General features: G+C 40.1%; 3 protein-coding genes across 3 annotated transcripts; 1 reads left to right on the top strand and 2 right to left on the bottom strand.

The window, feature by feature from the left end:
* Positions 1–3,435: 3,435 nt before the first annotated feature.
* LOC102721021 (endo-1,4-beta-xylanase 4-like) lies at positions 3,436–7,127 on the bottom strand. Its single transcript, XM_006661647.3, has 7 exons — positions 7,030–7,127; positions 6,853–6,899; positions 5,919–6,165; positions 5,666–5,832; positions 5,172–5,552; positions 4,597–5,097; positions 3,436–3,920 (listed from the first exon to the last, which is right to left on the bottom strand). The coding sequence occupies exons 1-7, from the start codon at positions 7,085–7,087 to the stop codon at positions 3,567–3,569; spliced, it is 1,755 nt and encodes a 584-aa protein (XP_006661710.3). The 5' UTR covers positions 7,088–7,127; the 3' UTR covers positions 3,436–3,566.
* A 1,160-nt stretch (positions 7,128–8,287) lies between these two features.
* LOC102711569 (endo-1,4-beta-xylanase 5-like) lies at positions 8,288–13,950 on the bottom strand. The gene is made up of 6 exons (XM_015841794.2): positions 13,893–13,950; positions 13,672–13,718; positions 11,656–11,878; positions 11,298–11,464; positions 9,804–10,685; positions 8,288–9,053 (listed from the first exon to the last, which is right to left on the bottom strand). Exons 1-6 carry the CDS (start codon positions 13,948–13,950, stop codon positions 8,682–8,684), a joined length of 1,749 nt encoding a protein of 582 aa, XP_015697280.2. The 3' UTR covers positions 8,288–8,681.
* Positions 13,951–16,573: 2,623 nt separating this feature from the next.
* On the top strand, positions 16,574–18,246 carry LOC102711297. Its single transcript, XM_040527979.1, has 4 exons — positions 16,574–16,651; positions 17,016–17,067; positions 17,168–17,551; positions 17,651–18,246. Exons 1-4 carry the CDS (start codon positions 16,574–16,576, stop codon positions 18,244–18,246), a joined length of 1,110 nt encoding a protein of 369 aa, XP_040383913.1.
* The last annotated feature ends 2,311 nt before the right edge of the window (positions 18,247–20,557 follow it).

The raw sequence follows: 20,557 nt of genomic DNA, 5'->3' as shown, positions 1-20,557 counted from the left end.
ATAATTAAAAAATCACTTTTCTTTGTAGCGCAGTGCATATTTGTACCTCTCGTATATCTCTTGCTTATTGACTTTTATTATTCCATTTTACTTAATTGAATAAAAACCCTTTTTGTTACTTTATACTTTTGTATTAAATCATTTTTGGACTAATAGTTTTAAAATTTTGTCCTGAAATATATATTTTATCATAATTAGTGCGCTATTAACCTTATTCTTTTTATTGCAATCTTGCAACATGAAATAAATTCATTAGCATCTGCGTGAAATTTCAGACTACGAGGAAAAAAAGAACGACATATGTTTGTTTTCTTGCAAACAAATAAATTGCCATAAGTTAACAAGGACTATGAACACTACTGTCTCCATCTACCTAGCTAGAAAATGGGACTTCACCAATATTCTGGACTTATATTTAACATCCAGGAGACCCTTCCCTCCTTTCCCCTGTAAGATAACACCCTCATTGACGATAGCCATGAAAGTACTAAGCAAACTAGTTCTTCACTCAATTCTCTGCTGGGAATATGAGGGTATTAGGAAATAAGCGTGTTGCCATCCGTGAAAATAATATTCAGTAAATTCTCTTTCATGCACAGTGACGATAAATAGAAGAATAAAGTTATATTCCCCTCAACAATGGTGTTTTTAAATGGATCTACTTTTATGGTTTCACCGGAGAAGATGCTGAAGGTCAAAGAGCAGTAGATGATGCTGCGAGATTTTAAGGACACCAAAAAAATTGGTTGAGATGATAGATATCCAACGTTTTTGCCTCTGAGGTGATTTTTGTCCATGCATGTGATGGAAATAGAGGTGCTTAGTTTCTGAGTTGTGCTGGTACAGCTGAATTGGTTGTGTTCTTCATCAGCAAAATGATTTTATGTTTAAGGCATGTTAGTGACTCGTTATAAATATTTTATGTTGCGTTGGTAGATAATTACTGTAAATATTGGGACAATTGCTTATTTGACCCTTATTTGAAGGCTAACTACCGAAATGACCCTCCTTCTCTAAGTTTGCTCTTTGACTCTGCTTTTAAGAGATGGTGCTAAAGAGCAATATTAATGCAAGATGCTAGTTATGATTTCTGTACCCTCTATGTTATAAAAAGAACTAGTACTAAACATCACTCTTCTAATACAAACACTACTAATTCACAAATCAATTTAATGTTGCGCATCCCCCATTATGTGTTGGGCGTTGTGTAAAAAATTGTTTTATGTAAGATAAAGTTTCTTTCTCTTTTTTCATTTAATTACTTACAGCATCATCTTTCATCATATATGTAAACTCATTTAATCATATAAATATTATCATAATCATTGCATCGTGAATGTCCTAAGCATATGTCATATCATGTAAAATCAATTATGTAGACAGATCCTGTAGTAGCTGGAAATTGATAAAATAAAAAGAAAGATATTTAATAAAACACTTCGATCATACTTCTTTCAACACATATTAACCTATCACATTTTTGTTTATTCGTGGGCAGCTGGTTCCTATTTATTAGCTCACTCATTCATTCTATCCTTACATTTCTACTCCATATAAACATACACTCATATGTGACATCTTTATAGGTAACACACTACATAATCCCGTCTCTCATTATCTAAAAAAAATAGTATAATCCCGTCTCTAAATGCATACGCACATCGTATCAGTTGTCATGGCTACATGTTGTTTCGTCTGGTTCCCGATAAAAGCCTCAAGTTCACAGAGATCAACGACCGTGCGCATGACTGAGAATCTGAGAAATTATTGTTAACATCTTCGAATTTATTTGTGTCCTGCAAGAGCCGATACTTAAAGGCATAGCACTGACTGGTTATAAATATTTTATTGTTCAGAACAATTAATTTGATCGGACTTATGAAATATTGACAGTGGATAAATCCTCAAATGCTAGTTCTGAGAACAAAGGAAAAATGGAATGATAGATTTCCTTTAGAAAGTACTGTCATAGTATTATGAACTTTAACTCAGATATTACAAACTAGTTTTGATATAAAATTGATTAATTGATGGCCAGATGACATGAGGGAATGAGGGTTACCTGGGAAGGAAGAATATATGAGGGCCAGCCAGCATCTCCAAAGGAACGCTCCAAAACAATGTAATATTCAACTCTCTAAAACTTACTATTGTATCTATCCAAATATTATGCCTAAAAGTTACCCCTAGCTCCAAAAGAATCTCAAAAGTAAATTATCATGTATTGTGAATGCATATATGTCCACCTTAAATCTATGGAACATCTAAAACTAGGCATGCGTAAATATTGAAAATAGATTTGAGAATCTTGTGGAGATATGTGTTGTGATCTAATTTCTAAAATTCAGTTTTAGGGATCAGTTATAACATCTATTTGAGATGCTCATGTGTGTTGCGCGAAATATTGATTTTCCAAATTAACAGACCAATTTGTTCACACAAAGCGAGCAGCGCAATCAGCAACCTGAATAAAAATTTAAAATCCATGTTTAAGTCTGCATGATTTGACTTGATAGTAGAATAACATCAACATTTCGAGTATATTCATTTAAATGCTTGTCGACAGTTCAAGTTATTCAATTTAAAGTATTTCTATTTTCCATATCTATAATTTGAATATTTAGAAAGTATGAATTTCAAAATTTGAAACTATTTGTTTGGTAAAGTACTGCACATAAATTTTATTATGCACATCCATTTCTTTTGTAGTTAAAAGTGGAAATGACAACTGTATGCATTAATGACATTTTCATTTTTTTTCTAACAATTACTCCATCCGTTTTGACATTTTCATTTTTTTTCTAAATTCAAGCTTCTTAAACTTTGACCAAATCCATAGAAAATATAACAATATAAATCTAAATTAGTCTCGTGAAATACATCATTCAATATATCATGAGAGTATCTGTTTGAAATATCGATGTATTTTTATAATTTTTGTCAAATTTTTTTCTTTGAAAAAAGTTACACAATTTTATAATATAAACATAGTTGAAACAGAGGGATCATTTCTTAAGAGTTCGAATTATATTACTATGTGATAAATCAAAATAAAAAGCACTGCAAGTCATTTTATTTGTCTTTTAAAAAATTAATTTTAATTATCTTGGAACAAAATTTTGACGAAATTTATAGAAAAATATATATTTGTCTTCCATGAAACATTTTGACCAAATTTATAGAAAAGAATACTAGAACTCGCAACACCGAATTATTTTAATTAAATTGACCACTCATAATTATTTTATAATACATTTATTTTATGTTGCAAATTATAGCAAATTAATTAAATTGTGATTCTCATCTCTAGCAAAGGATGAGCATAGTTTGGTTGTTACTTTGACCGTAGCTAATATAGCTCTCTCCTAATCTAACATATAGCCGGTGCATTATACACTTCCACTTAATTACCACATCGTCACAAGAGAATCGAGATGCTAATGCCGTGGGCCTGGCTGTAACTGACATATAAAATCGCTGGACCAAGTGATCCAATTATTCACAAAGAAAGAAAAAAACAAATAAAAATGCACAAAATTTGTCAACCAAAAGTGCTACATCACTCGCTACACCTCGATGACGATGTGGTGCTCCGACGCCGACGACGCCGCGTCCACCGTCATGGCGTGGGAGGCGGCGGCCTTCGTCCCCAGCGACGGGTGGCTCACCGTGAGGTTGTAGTCGCCGTGGGGGAGGTCGAGCTCGACGGCGCCGTCGGCGCCCGTGGTCGCCGCCGTCTTGTGGGTCTTCCACTCGGCGATGAGCTTGTCGACGAGGTTGCCGACGGGGAGGTTCTTGAAGTTGTTGTCCGTCAGGCACATCACGTAGCACCCCTTGGCGTGCCAAGCCGCCCACATTATCATCCCGTTCACCGACGGGTGCGCGTACCCTTCCCTCAGCACTTGCTCAAGGTACTTCACCTGGTTCCACAATGGCATGCAACATATTTAATACCATAAGATCATGACACGACCAGGGGTGAAAATGGACCAAGGTTCGTGAGTTCTTTCACAATCTTATTTTATTTTTAAAAACTTTTAGCTCAAAACTCTATAAATTTTATTTTTAACCTGTTTTGAACTCGAGTCTTAAATTTTGTAGACAAAATGGTTAGGCTGATTACCACCCCTAGACACAACACGTCAACGAGGCTTTTTTTACGCTCCTTGAGAATTTACCACTATATTTTCTAATCTAAGTATTCGTATCTTAAGGTATTAATTAGAATTTAAAAAAACATAAAGTGAAGTTTTTGTATAGATTTATCTGGAACCGCCATCCGTGCTGGTTATTGAACCGACAATGATAAATTTGTGCTCCTTTTAGCCTTTTTTTCTATTTGATAACGTCGACTATCAAATATATATTTGGTTGTTCGTCTTATTTAAAAAATTTGGTGTAAATATACAAAATTATAATTCACACTTAAAGTTTCTTAAGTAATATATCGAATTATAACAAAATAAATAATAATTAAATAATTTGTGTTTAATAAAAGAAATGATAAAACGTGGATTGAAAATTTAACGCCTTCAAATAACAAGAAGAAGCAGAGGGAGTACTAAAGTGCACGATATCTATGATGGGGGTTATAACCTGGTTGGGTCCCTTGACGACGTCGACCTCGGTGAGCCACATGGGCAGCTTGAGCTGCGCGAGCGTGTCGAGGGCGCTCCTCATGTACGGGATGTTGGGCGTGGAGAAGTGGCTCTCGAGGCCGACGCCGAGCTTGAGGCCGCCATTGCCGGCGTAGCCCTGGATCTGCTTCATCTTGGCGATGTACTTGCTGGGCACCGGGTTGGGGTCGCCGGGCTGCTCCAGCGTGTTGAACTCGTTCATGAACAGGATGGCGTTCCGGTCGATCTGCCCCACCTGCTGGTAGATCATCGGCGACGCGTTCGGCCCCAGCTTCCCCTCGAAGTAGTTGAAGTGCAGGTTCTCGTTCACCACGTCCCAGTGGATCACCTTGCCGGCGTACCGCGTCACCACCGACTTGAGCCGCTTCTGCATCGCCGCCTTCAGCTGGTTCAGGTTCAGCGGCTTCACCCACTTCATCTGCGAGTTCTGGTCGTTCCAGAACACGTTGTGCCCACGAACCTGCAAAGAAAAGATCGAATTTTTTTGATGAATCGATCGGTGGTACGTGGTGTAGTGACGGATCGGACGAACACCTTGATGTTGTATTTTTGGGCGAGCTTGAGCATGGCGTCGGGGACGCGGTAGTCCTCGTTGTTCTGCGTCCACTCGGTGCTGTACCACTTCATCTCGTTCTCGAACGTGGCCACGGTGAAGCGCGACGTGAACCACTTCTCGTACGCGGGCAGGTCGATGATCTCCTTGGTCATCGTGTTGCCGAACGGGAACCCGCTCCGGAGCAGCTCGATGATCACCGTGGCGTTCGCCATCGGGGCGCCATCGGCGCCGCGGGCGACCACCCTGACGGTGCTCCTCCTGGCCTTGCCGGCGGACTGCTGCCGGTGCGCGTCCCACTCGTCGAACATGAACGGCTGCAGCGCGACGTTGTCCACCCAGATGTCCACCGGCGCGTCGCTCTGCAAACACACACTAGCGTTAGGTATTTGAGATCGATGGAACGCTCGCCGGCGATGTGTTCGACGAAATCGCATTCGAGTACGCGTTGTCGTCGCGACACATGCATGATTACCTCGAAGAAGATCTCGCCTGGGCCGGAGGAGTAGGCGGTCATACCGCCCTTGAGCATGCTCCAGCACCCCGACTGCGCGGCGACGCTGCCGGCGACGACACGCTCGCCGTTGGGTGTCCGGACGAACGCCTTCACGTGCGCCGATCCGGCCGACACCTGCAACCACGCTGCGGCGTGGCGCGCCGGCGAGACGCGGATCATATAAATTAAGGGCGTACTCCTCCGAATACACATGCATGGGCTGTACACCTACCGGACAACGAGTAGTGGGTGTCGCGCTGCAGCCGGATCCTCTGGTAGACGCTGCGCGACGGCACGGCGGCGTCGGCGCCGGACAGGGAGGCGGCGCCCTCCACCACGGCGAACTTGTTGCCGGACGGCGAGCTGCTCACGCCTGCCTTGATGTCGCGGTGCGTGGACCAGCCCATGAGGCCGCTGTTGAACTCGCCGTTCTGGATGATGCCGCCATTGTAGAGCGGCTTCAGCGGATCGCGAAGGCACTGCATATTATGACGTGTTTGAACGTTTCAGGTTTTTTGAACATAAGAACTTTTCATGTAATATATATAAATGCCGTATAATTTGTTTATGTTGGACAAATATATACTAGATATCTTAAGATTGGCCCGAGTGGAGAATTTATTTCTGCAAACGCGCACATGCATCAGTATCTAAGTAGAGATCTTTAAATTTATAAAGTAATTGTTTAAATTCACAAAATGGTCGTGTGATTTGTGTTTTGGTTGAAAACAAAATAATTATATGGGGCTTTTTCATTGCAATAAAAATGATAACTCAGGTTTTTAGCAGGTTAGCTCCTCTAATCAATTGTGGGTTAATCACTCAATAGTGGACCAAATCTAACGATCCAGATTCTTCCATTTTAAAGCGTTTAAAAGGACTTATCTCGATATCAAAATTATCGACTAGCTATTTAGAATGATCCAGTTGAGAGCGAAATGGATAATAATTTCAGAAAAGTTATTGACATTTTGCTCACACTCGTAGATGTGATTATTTTGGATTTTGTTTGACAAGAGACCGACAGCAGATCTAGAAAAAAGAATGAGCTAAGAAAACAACGATTATTAACCATATAATCTTCACATATAGCTTATTTTTGACAAATGTTCTATACAGATCAATAGAGAAGAATCAAATCAAACAACAAAAAAAAAACCACTTGCCTCAATACTCGCTGTATAATCATATTCTAAAGATTGGGCCACCCAACCTACATCCAGGAGAAACACATTAATCATCTTACATTGCAAGATAAAACCATGGAATGGAGTACAGAAACATGCACATTTGGTGAAACAATTCGATCAGATTTCAACTAAAAGAGATTTAAATCAGCTGACCTTGGAAGAGTGAAATCCATAACAAGGAGAGCCCCAGTTTCTGCATGAAAACCCTCATTGTGTTTATCACTCTTACTGCTAGCGAGACAATCAAGATACTCGAGAGAGATGTTTATATATAGTGCTTGCAGGATTAATTAGCACTAATTACCAATTCCGAAAAGGTTTTCCGTTGGTTTGAATATTTTGATTTGAATCGGTAGCAGGATCAGCGAGAGAAACGGTACAACATAGAGATCGTGCCGTTGCTGAATGAGTGGTCGCATGCAGGTGACTGATGTTATTTATAGGCTTGTTATGGACAATAAGCTAGTTCAGAGAAAAAAAAAAGGCATATATGCTGTACTAATGTTTTATAGTCTCTAAAATCATGTATTGTGCCCATCCAAAAATAATACGAGACAATTGCTCTACTCATCTTGTTCTGAAGCCAACTAACAAAATGACTATACTTTTCTCACTTTATTCATTTGACCCTCGTTTTCTAAAACGAACGAACCGTTTGACCATATTTCGTTAATCCTTACGGATGTTGTTAATATAGCCAAAAAAAGCCGCTAATGCCCTTTCTCATTTGACTTTACCTTACTATGTTAATTCGGATATGATTTGCTCATTTGTAAATATGTGCATAAAACTGAATTGTTTAAAATATATGCAATACGGTATGGAGACATTTGAATTATATTTGAGATATATTTGATACATATTGCACAAATTTAAATTATATTTTGATAATTTAAATGCTTGTAAAATGTTTGGCATATATTTTGAATATTTCAAATTTCTCCATATTGTATGACATATATTTGAAACATTTTAATTTTGTTGTAAAAAATATTGGGCATACAAATTACTATCTGCTCTAAAAGAAACCTATAACTGAATAGCTTATGTTGGGAACTCAAATGTTTCCCCCAAATCCATGATATGAAACAACTTATTTTAGGCAGGTTTAAATATTGGGAACGGACTGAAAACTTGTCGAAGATATGTTTTGCAGCCTATTTCCCAGAATTCAAATTTATGTATCAATTTTAGATATATCTAGCTTGGAGGTGTGCTCTAAGCCCATAAAAGAATTGAGAATGTTCTGGTTTCCCCACAAGCATGCTAATAGTTGGAGTGATTGTTTGGCATATTTTAGGGAAAAAACAAAACAATATATTTGCAAAAAAAATACTTTTTGGATAATAAACCTTTTATATAGGTGTTATATGTGATTAAAAAGCCTAATGCTAGAATATAGACTACAATAAAAAGGATGGGATGTGATTTTTTAAATAATTTCGTAGTAAATTCTGCCAAACACCACTCCCATTGATCAAATTAAAAACCCATTTGCAGCAGAGAGATCGATTAATTGATTCTAAACAACTACATTATGTATTCTGAGCCCATATTATTCCAGTGGCGGCCAATAATATTTCATCTGAAAATCCACATTTCTTCTTGTTATTACATTTTGCTTCCCCTCCACCCCAGCCGCCCCCAAAAAAAAATCTGAATCGACCCCTCCTCAAATATTTTCCATGGGATTGGACAGGACAGGGATATTTCTTCTTCTTGTGAAACTGAACAATCATATCGATCTGCTTATCTTCTGAATCTGCATTGCATCCTCTGTACGCATGTCAATCCAGGAGTTGTTCCTACAACCTGATGCGCATCACCTTCCCTGACACGGACGACGACGACGCCGACGAGGACGCTTCCACCGTCAACGTGCGCACGGCGGACGGCACGAGCGGCGACGACGGGTGGTGCGTCACCGTCACGTTGTACTCGCCGTGGACGAGGTCGAGCTCGACCACGCCGTCGGCGTCCGTCGTGGCGGCCACGGGATGCGTCCTCCACTCGGCGATGAGCTTGTCGACGACGTCGCCGACGGCGAGGTTCTTGAAGTCGTTGTCCGTGAGGCACATGACGTAGCACCCCTGGGCGTGCCACGCGGCCCACATCACCATGCCATCGACGCTAGGGTGCCCGTACCCTTCTCTCAACACTTCCTCCAAGTGTTGCGCCTGCAAACACAATCTAGATGCTTTCATTTACTCATCATCCGTTCTAAAATACAAGCAATTTTGTGTATTTTTTTAAAAGAATACGGAGGATATGAGGTTTTGATAATTTTTAAAAATATGCATAAATAATTATATTTTAGAATTCATTGCGTTGATTAAAAATGATATATCACATGCTTGATGTAGAAGCTATATCCTTCGGAAGAGATGTGTATTTTCATGGAAAATATATACCCTTGGTCTTTTATATTTGACATTGTTGACCTTTATATTATGTTTGATAATTTTCGTAGTCAAATATTTTACATATATAAAAATATATGAGCCATGATTGAAAACAAATTACCAAATTAGTAATAATTATGTTTTATTCAATTATTTTTAAGGCCATGTTTCTTTCGGCTTAAGATTATTATAATCTAGATTATTGAGTCAAATTACTATAAGTTGACTGTTATAATCTGTAGTAGAATAAGTTGTGAGTTGTTTCTTTCCTAGATTATTCCAGTCTAGATTATTTAGTTTGCAAGTATAAAAAGAGAGTGGGGCGGTATGGTGGGTAATTTTTCACCAATAATCTGCAAAAAGCTTACCTAAAATAGCTGAGCTCCAGATTATAATAAGCTGAGCTCCAGATTATAATAAATTATTTCAATAAATTATCTATTTCTTTTAGTTTACTCTTAATAATTTAGATTATAATAATTTCAAGATGAAATAAAAAGTGCCTAAGTAAATGTATGTTGTTACCTGGTTGGGTCCATTGGTGACGTCAATCTCGGTGAGCCAAATGGGGACGTTGAGCTGCGACAGCGTGTCCAGTGTCGCTCGCATGAAGGGGATGTTGGGCGTGCCGAAGTGGCTCTCCAGCCCGACGGCGAGCTTCAGGCCGCCGTTGCCGGGGAAGGCGCGTATCTGGTTCATCTTGGCGACGTACTTGCTGGACATCGCCGCCATGTCCATCGGCTGCTCCACGGTGTTGAACTCGTTCATGAACAGCGGCGCCGCGCCGTCGATCTCCGCCACCCGGCGGTACGCCGCCGGCGACGCGTCCGGGCCGAGCCTTCCCTCGAAGAAGCTCCAGTGGAGGTTCTCGTTCACCACGTCCCAGCCGATCACCCTGCCGGCGTACCGCGACACGACGGAGCGAAGCCGCCGCTCCATCGCCGACCTGAGCTCGTCGGGGCCCAGCGACCGCACCCACGCCATCTGCGTGCTCTGGTCGTCCCAGAACACGTTGTGGCCGCGCACCCGGATGCCCCGCCGCTCGGCGAGCGCGAGCATGGCGTCGGCGACGCCGTAGTCCTCGTTGCCCCGGCTCGGCTCGGTGCTGTACCACTTCATCTCGTTCTCGAACGTGGCCACCGTGAACCGCGACGCGAACCACTGCTCGTACGCCGGGATGTCCAGGATCTCCCTCGTCATCGCGTTGCCGAGCGGGAACGCTGGACGGAGGAGCTCGACGCTCACGGTGGCGTTCGCCGCCGGCGTGCCGCCGGGACCCCTCGCCGCCATCCTGACCGTGCTCCGCCGTGCCCTGCCGGCGGATTGCTGGCGGTGCGCGTCCCACTCGGCGAACGAGAACGGCTGCAGCGAGACGCTGTCCACCCAGATCACCACCGCCGCGTCGGCCTGAAATCGTTTTATTTTGCTTGAAAATTGAAGTGGTTCTAAATATTTTTGTAAGTATCACAATTATGTATTTCAGTAATTTCATATCAACCAGTCGTCCTTTCAAAATACTACGTTGATAATTTGATTTCCTTAATTTTACCAACTTTTCAAAATTCAGTCCAATTTGATTTAAATTTATTGTGTTTGCATGGTTGATCGATGGTGGATCCACCACCGGGCCCTAGCACCTTCATTTAAGCCTCTGCTTAGCCCTCGTAACAAAATTTTTGATATTACTGAAGAGAAGGATGGGCTAGAAATAATTCTCTCTCGTCCAGCGCCTCCTAATATTTTTTTTGGATAAGCCACTATGGTTGATTATATATATATATATATATATATATATATATATATATACACACACACACACACAACCAGATTCTCTACAAAATTAAACCATTTGCTTTGTTGACTAATTTTATCCTATTCAAGAGACTACCGAAAGATACCATATTTTGTAATGTAAAATATGTTACCTGCAAATACTGTATACTTGGTTACAAAAATTTTGACCGTAAATTCTTGTACAAAGTCACTTTTTAAAGATGTTAAATTGCCCCACTTTCTTACCTCAAAGTACAGCTGGCCTAGTCCCGAGGAATAGGCAGTCATGCCGCCCTTAATCATGCTCCAGCAGCCGGCCTTGGCGACGGTGGCACCGGCGGCGACGTATTGGCCGTCGGGAGTCTTGATCACCGCCTTCACGTTGGCCGTGCCAGCCGAAACCTGCAGCCACGCTGTAGGCACCAGAAATGGTTCCAATGCAGCAAGCAACATGTACTTATGTTGCACGATATTAGTTAAGCTCCTATTCGGCTTAGAGAAATTTGATCGAAATTCTAGAGGAAATGAACTGTTTCGTCTCAAAATCCTGTAAAACATCTGCGTTCCTAAGGAGCCTTAGGTTATATATACGTTCGATCTGTACCTGACAGGGAGTAGTGGGTGTTGGGCTGCATCTGGACCGTCTGGTAGACGGTGTGCGATGGCTGGCCGTCGGTCGTCGCCTCGGCGAACTTGTTGCCGGACGGCGAGCTGCTTACGGTGGCCTTGACGTCCCAGGGCACGGACCAGTCCGTCAGGCCTCTGTCGAACTTGCTGTTCTTGATGACGCCGCCGTTGTACAGGGGTCTCATCGGGTTGCTCAGGCACTGCATAACAATCGAAATTTCGGTGCAGGATAATTGTTGGCACGTACATACGAATGGACGACTTCAGTTTAATTAACCGAATGAATTCGATCTGTTATATTTTTCAAGTTGTCAAAAATAAAACTTGTTTTACATAGCTGATTTATATAGTTGAATTATAAGGGTCTACAGATTATATAGATTACTGGTGTATCAAACTCACGCCCATACTAATGACATGGTTAATGCACTTAATTAGGAAATATGCTTGATCTTCAGATTTTAAAAGAAGGCGATATCGGTGATGCAATGACCTAAATGTCGTGACAATTTTATCGTGGTGAATTACGCTGCCAGGCCTTCTCAATCATCCACCTCGCTGTCGCTTGAGTTAGATGGCAGCTGCAGCGGCTAGTAGGCTGCGGCGAGTCTGATAATTTAATAATTTTCTTCTGTGTTTATTGGTTAAAATTTAAATTTATGATTTTAAATTTAAATTTATATAGTTGATTTTGAGGTTTTTCTATTATAATTTATTTTTAGCTTTTGATTTTAGATTATAAAAAATAGGTATATAAAAAAATTTATTTTTCAATTTTTTTTATTTATAAGTATGTTGTGTGGCTTTTGCCAAAAAACCAAACGATCGCTCCATGAGGCCTGGCGGCGCCGTCGACGCACGGACATTCACTACGCTCTCAGAGGTAGACGCCATCGCGACGAGTTACCATGGGACGCCTGGAATTTTCCAATTCGAGGTGTCTTTAAATCACAGTTATTCAAACTACAGGCTCCGTAAGAGCAATAGCCAACTACCAAACTAATTCATATATTCAATTCATATAATAGTTATCTACAGAGCATTCTTACATAGTTATACATGTCATACACATACTATATCTTGGAGCACGTGCTGTAGCTAGCTACAAATTAGTAGCTCACTGCTCTTCTCTCCTCTCTTATCTCTTTAAAATATATTTATAACTGGCTTATAGTCTACTGTTATACCTGCTATAATAATTAGATATTCTTATTTGAAGCAAAGGCTAGGATGTGTTCTACTATCGATTCATATGCTAAGACTTTCTAGTTTTATCTAAATTAATCAATTGATAAATATATATAATTTATATATATATATATCTAGATTCATTAGCATCTATATTCAGAAATGCTAGAAAGTGTTACATTGTGAAATGGAGTATTTACTTAAATATATATATATATATATATATATATATATATATTACTAGAATAAAAACGACCGTTAGTTCAAAACTTGAAATCTTTTGGGTACTGTATTAATTTGGTACTATTTTTTGGATAATGTATAATTATTCAACTTTCTGCATTATAACTTGCGGACTATAATAATTGAGTAATGGAGGTAAAAACTGAACAAGTATCTCGGAACAATTAAGGGAAATAAACCTGAATGCATTTATGTATGTTGCAAACTGCTCCCCAAACTTTGGAAACGTAAATCAACATCTGCGCTCCCTAACTAGGCTGTAAATATATATTTCAATATTACTAAAACCATTTTACTGCCGTTTCAACATCCGTATCATATTATTTCTTGTTTTCGAATACTGAATTGTTCGAAGTATCGTTTCATCTTTTACAAGCTCAAATTGGAAATTGTGGATTAATTCATACTATACACTGGAATAAGACTTATCAACTTACGGTTTTCAGATCGAGAAGATATTAAATGAAATCTTTCACCGAAGAACTTATAACATGATGAAAAGATACCCTGGCGATACAGGTGTTAATTTGAAGAAATTCACAATGAAAAAACAAACACTTGCCTCGATGCTCGCTGTATGATCATAGGGAACCGATTGGACCATGTGACCTACAAAATCACATTACATCCGTAAATCCAGAATCCATTGATACCGAATATGCAAATCAAAAACCCAAATATGGCAAAAGGTGAAACTCAGTAAAACTTGAACAGATAAAAGAACAAATTAAAATTTGTAGATAACACTGCGACATGGTTGCATCCAAGAACAAAAAAACTGACCTTCGAAGATAGAAATGCATAGCCAAAGGATTCCTAATTTCTCTTTGAAAGCCCTCATCGTTTGTTCTTTGTTACTATTGTCAAATGATTCAGGTACGTTTGCCACGGATAAATATGAATATATAGGCAAGGATATAGTGGTAGTAATTAATACTTGCTACTAAATATACCACCATATAGAATGGTATATTTCTCCTTTTCCCTTGAAAACGGCAATTAAGTAGTACGTACACTGAATCCCTTTAAAATCCTGCTATTAATGGGCCTTTTCTGCAGTATATCCTCGCATGTATAAATTAAGAAACCACTGATATCCATCTGGCTGTGTATCCGTTGTATAGCATACAAAGCATTAATTAAAGCTATTCTGCCGTTTACCATTGCATATAATTCATGTATCCATCAGTATACACTCTCTGTATCTTACATAACATTGATCAAATACTTACCTGCATATATGTGCTGTGTGATGTTTACGAATCTATTCTTTTCAACTAGACTATTCATCGGCTTTTGCCGACCCACTTCTCGAACCGCTAAAATGCGAGGTGTAGTTTTTACACCAAACTTTGAAGAGCCAGGAACTCAATCTCAAGGAAGTTGGGGACCCTGAATTAGAAGAATCATATTTCCGTTTGGACTATCTCAATCAATGATTTCTCAATACGGTGAACTCAAATATGTGATTTGACCTCATCTTGTTGGTCATGCAATGGCTCCTTTCTATCTTAATATAAACCAGTCTGTAATGAATGTCCTGAAATGTTCTTTAGTTTGCATGACCTTCCAAAATTCGTGGAAATATCTAAGTTCAAAGAGAACGACAAGTAAGAGCATCTCCAACAGACATGACAAATTTGACCCTACAAATGTCTATTTGGCCAACTCTCGTCATTTGCCAAATTTATTGTTTACTCCAACAGTCTCTCTATCTATCCTCTCTATTTTGAGTCTGACAATGAGACTCACGTAACAGCCTCTATACCTATTCTCCTCCTCAATATCCCCCTCTTTCTCTCTCTCCCTCATTCCTGTCCGAGTCTAGGACAACAACGGACGGCGGCGGCGGCGGCGATGACGACCGCCATGGTAGCGGTGAGCAGCGGGGTGGGTTGCGCTGAGCGGTGGTGGCTAGCGACGGCCTCCGCGACCGGCGAACAGGACGACGATGACAAGGCCGCTAGCACTACCTGGCGCGTCGCCTGCTTGCTCCCACACGGCCACCTGGCGGTTCTCGGTGGCAGCAGCGGTTGTCCCCAGCGAGCGGGGAGCGAAGGGGCGGGTGGAGGCCTGCGACACTTAGATCTGGACGGGAGCAGCGGCGGTCTCGGTGGCAGTGGCGGTTGAGGGTTGTCTTAGGTGGGAGTGGGAGGAGAGAAGAAAATGATGTGTGGGGCCCACGTTTGACGAGTCTTTTTTGGTTGACCATCTTTGGCCAATGGTGGGAGGAGTTTGACCAACCGGATTGCTTGGCATCCGGTTGGCAACTTTGTTGGAGTGCAAATTTTAGATTGAATTTCCAAAATTTAGTGTAGAGAGCCTAATAGTCATGTTGTTGGAGATGCTCTAGCATGCTATTTTCTTTAGTGCACGCTCTATTTCATACTATAAGACCTTTTGGGTTGCCTAAATTCATTGATGTATCCATGTAAATGTTTGGTATATATGCCTAGATTCGTTAACACATACTCCCTCCGTTTCATAATATAAGATATTTGATTTTTTTTATAATGTTTGATTATTTGTCTTATTCAAAAAATTATGGAAATATTACTTATTTAGCTTGTGACTTACTTTATTATGAAGAGAGCTTTAAGCACGACTTATCATTTTTTATATTTCTACTAAATTTTTGAATAAGACGAATGATCAAACGTTGCAACCAAAAAAGTTAAACATCTTAGATTATGAAACGGAGGTAGTATAAGCTAAAAAATTATATAATATGAAATAGGGAATAGAATGTTACTGACTTACTGTCAAATGAGGATTAACGGCTATCAACACCGGCAGAAGAGGAGGGAGGTGATTGCATCCTGACTGGAGGTATGGAGGCAGCGTACTGCGCAACAGGGAGAGTGAGGCTAGGGTGACCGATCGGGAGGGAATTGGGAGGGGTATTTAGAGTTCTCGATTCTTGCCTGCTCATATGCCAGGTTTATAGCATCTTGGTTAGTTTTTCTGTTTTGGTTAAATATCACTAGTAGATCACTTTTTAAAAAACGGCAGTATTTAATATTAAGAGCAATTTTAGGATCCTTGAGTAAATGAGGTACCAAAGTTTTAGGGCTCCTTTGATTCAAAGGATTGGTATAGGATTTTTATAGGATTCATAATCCTATGGATTATTTCCTATGTATGTCTTTGATTCATAGGAAAGGAAAGAAAATATTCATTGTATTCCTCTAGTTCATTTTTACAGGAAAAAAAGAAAGAGATAAGACCTCTTTGGAAACTTTCCTGGCGGGAAAGAAGGCGCGCCCACGCGTGCGCACGCTGTCGTTGGCGCCGCTTTTGTGTGTTTGGCGGTAAACCGTGTGGCCCTTCTCGCTTGTTCCAGAAAAAAAAATAAAGAAAGATGGGAACGAGAACACTGAGGACCACACAATAGAGATAGACAACAGCTTGAGCTAGCCGCCGGGGGTGCAAGGCGAAGGCGAGGCTCGCCGGCTCAGTCGCGTATGCGGCTTGCGCTGGGGACGCAGTCGCAAGAACTAGCAGCACGCAGCAACCAAGCACAACATCCATCTGGTGCACAGGTTGGGCTCAGCTAGGCGGAGGCGTGCGGCAGGTCCACCGTCGAGGGCAGCAGCCAGGGCCATCGATTTGGTATTTGTCTGCACTTTTGAGCTTTCATACTTGACTTATTATTGACTTATTAGTACATCCGTACTTGGGATCTATGAATTGTGAATTTTTAAGCTTGCTACTTAGAACTAGTTTGTTTCATTGGCACTGTAGGTGTAAATCCCTATCTGATAAGGATTGTGTATTTATTTTTTCTTTCTTTCTTTCTTTCTTTTTGGGGTTAGGAAAACAATGCCATCGAAAGGCTCTTCTCAGATGACTATGGCAAATCAACGCAATTTGTCCGATCGATGAGGCCGGCAACCTCTACCACAGGTTTATGTTGATGTTGACAGTGAGCATGGGACTGCAGAGCGTCAAGAAATAGGTAATATTTGCAAATTCAGTTTCAATTGTTGTTTGCATCAAACCTTTTTTGTTTCATATTGCTGCTGAAACTGAAATTGAAAAATGTTTGTCAAATTTAGGGACGACAAAGAGAGCCAAATGGAGTCACCAGATGAAGTTGTTCCGTATTGAACTCCTAACTGATCATGACGTGCCAGGTTTTCGAACACAAAATGCTTGGAGTAAGGAAGCATGGACAAATATTGTTTGCTGCCTGAATACAAAGTTTAGTACATCATTTACGACCAACCAAGTCAAGCAAAAGGAGCAGGATTTAAAGAAGAATTATCGCAGTGTTAAAGATTTGTTGCATCAAAGTGGTTTTGGATGGGATAGTGACAGAATGATGGTGAGTGCACCACAAAGTGTTTGGGACACTTTTGCTGATCGCAAGAACAAAGATGCAATTCATTGGCGAGATAAATCCTTCCCATATTTTGATGATTTAGGTCCACTTTATGATGGTGAGCTATATATATAATTTTTTTTATCGGTGGTTTGTCTGTTTAGTTGAAATGTTTTAGGCAAGTTATGCTGATCGTGAGGAGAACATAATTGTGCAGGTCGTTATGCTGAAGGGAGCACTCGCCATGGTATGGACCATTATGCAAAGAAGACAAAGAATGCACCAACTCATTCAACACATGAAGCAAGTGTGGTTGATACATATCAGTCACCATCCCCTAATTCAAATGCTCCAGGTGAATCAAGTTTGCAATTTCCTTTTGGTGAAGAGGTTGAGACAACCAATTTGGACTTTTCGCAGTATTCACCTACCCATGTCCATCTGACAAAAGTCCCACCTAGCTCGGCACAAATAGCTTCAGAGATTCCTGAATCTCGACCTAGGAAGAAACAAAAGATCAAATCTGTTAGTCCCAGTGATGGATTTCATGAGAGATACCTAAAACTTAAAAAAGAAGAAATAGATCGATTTGCTGCAATTGAGGAGAAGAAATTGGAGGATTCTTACAGCATCAACAAGTGTATCACAGTGCTTGAAGGTTTACATGGTCTACAAATAGGAGACATATTGGTGGCAGTTGATATCTTCAAAGGTAAGGATAATAGGGAAGTTTTCTTATCATTTTCAAGTGATGCATTACGCTTGGCTTGGATTAGAAAGGAAATTGCAACATTAGAGTTAATACTTTTGTGAAATAGATGGCACACAAGTAGTAGGTTAGTACTTTTGTGAAACACATGGCATGCAAATAGAAGGATAGTACTTTTGTGAAACAAAGGGGGTACTTTTGTGAAGCGGATAGTAGTAGGATATACTTTTGCTTAGAGGGAGTACATGCAAGTAATTACTTGATCAAGTAGAATGTCACAAACTTAGTACAAGACAAGTAATTGACCTTGAATGCCATGGTGGTCAAATGCAATATATTATTTCCTTCGTGCTACGTAATGGTTCCACATCCGTTGTGCCATGTCATCTCGTTTTCTATTTCCAGCTTCTCTAGAGTTGTTAAATTCTTGTACATCACCATTATAGTTCTCATCTCCATTTGGCACATCAACAATATGATCTGGATCAATCTCCAAACGACAATTACTTGGCCACACCATATCTCCATTATGCAGACATATGAAGTTGTGTAGAACACAACAAGCAACCGAAATGTCAACTTGTTTACGAGCTGGGTGGTGTGAGTCGGTCTTTAGTATAGGAAATCTCATTTTTAATACACCAATTGCTCTCTCTATATGGTTTCTGAGTTGTGTATGCCGAAGATTGAATAACTCCTTATAATTTTGTGGCTTCTGATTAGCTCTGCCCTGTTCCTTTAAATGATATCTTGTCCCACGATATGGTGCTAGAAACTGTATTGTATTTGCATAACCAGCATCTATAAGAAAAAATTTACTAGGAGGTACTTCAAAACCATGGTTAAGTGCATCTTGAAGAACTCTTGCGTCTGAAGCTGATCCCTCCTAGCCAGCATGTACATGTACAAATTTCAGATCGAAGTCACAAGCTACCATAACATTCTGAGAAATTGTTTGCTTTCTATTCCGGTATGGTTCTTGCTGGTCTAGTGAAAGTATCATTGGTACATGTGTCCCGTCAATAGAGCCAACACAATTCTATACAAATATAAATTTAACCTTGATTAAGTCTTTTTGTGTACAATGATTAGTTTAACTCAATGTAAAGGAATCAAAACATGAATATGTTCATACCTCAAAAAAGGGGTGAAATTTTGGTCTTCTCAAGATATGATGGGGGTGTAGGAAAGGTGGCCGTATATATACACATGTAAGTTGTGTAACTGCATCAAGCACAACCCCAAAATACTTGCTTATTGTTTGCCCGTTGTGTTAAAACTGATCTTGCAAGGTCTCATTACTTGCATTTTTGGCTAGTGCATACAAGAATACCGCAACTTGTTCTTCTACTGAGACATCTCTTCCATCAGCAAGTAGTCGGTTCTCACGCAAGTTATCGACTAAAGCTCGAAAAACATTAACTTCCATGCGAAAATTCCTTTTGCTTAGGCTCTGATGACCTGTTAAGATTTCATTAACACGACAACCCCCTGAAAGTTTTGATGTGTGCATCGGTTTCCTACTAGATGATGGTTGTGATGAATCTCCTTCGATGGTAGGGAGAACAAAAAGCATGAACTCATCTTCATTTTGTGACCGTCGTCGATAACTTGGATCCATGACAATCACAGTGGAAATCAACAACAAATAATAAATCTGATGGTTTGTTCTACCAATATCTATAGGAGAGTAAAAGCAAGGAACTAAGTTGGTAATCCTTACATAGATATTAAACAGAAAAAAATCATTTATGACTTACCAAATGAATTGGCACATTTGAGCTCTTGCCATGCTTGGCCGATACAATCGAAGGTGAGCTAATTTTGTGGATGTCCAGTTGCAGCTACAGCAATATGTATAAGGACATGCAACGGCTAGTACTTGCTTTGAAGGCTAACGGCTATCTGTTTAAATTCAAACTGGAAGAGAAATCCCGTGTTTTTCCTATAGCACTATCAAAAGCACCTTTCATCCTATACTGTGTTTTTGTTTCCCGTGGGATTGAAGAATCACACTATCTCAATTCCTATGTTTTTTCTATTCCTGTGTTTTTTCTATCCTGCGAATCAAAGAGGCCATTAGTGTAAAATTTGGTATCTACTAGTAACTAGGTATTAAAGAGATACCAAAATTTTACTCTAAAATATTGGTACCTCTTGATACTTGTTAAAGACTATAAAATTGCTCTAATATTAAACGCTGCCTGTTCCAATCACAGACCAGCAGTAAAAAGAGTGTCATTGACTGTTCTAGATGACTCAAAGGTAACAGAGAGATTGAGAACTTGATATTCGTGTTTCTTCACCACTCCTCAATCGAAAAATATATCAACCTTCGTGCATACGGCCGGGAAACATTTTCTTCGTTCTCGTGTTTATTCAATCATAAACTTTGGAGAGTATAATTAAGACGTT

The sequence above is a fragment of the Oryza brachyantha genome, chromosome 10 (genome assembly GCF_000231095.2).
Source record: "Oryza brachyantha chromosome 10, ObraRS2, whole genome shotgun sequence".
In the NCBI taxonomy this organism is placed as follows: Eukaryota; Viridiplantae; Streptophyta; class Magnoliopsida; order Poales; family Poaceae; genus Oryza; species Oryza brachyantha.
Note: the sequence above shows the minus strand (reverse complement) of the source record. Positions and strands in the feature narration are given on the sequence as shown.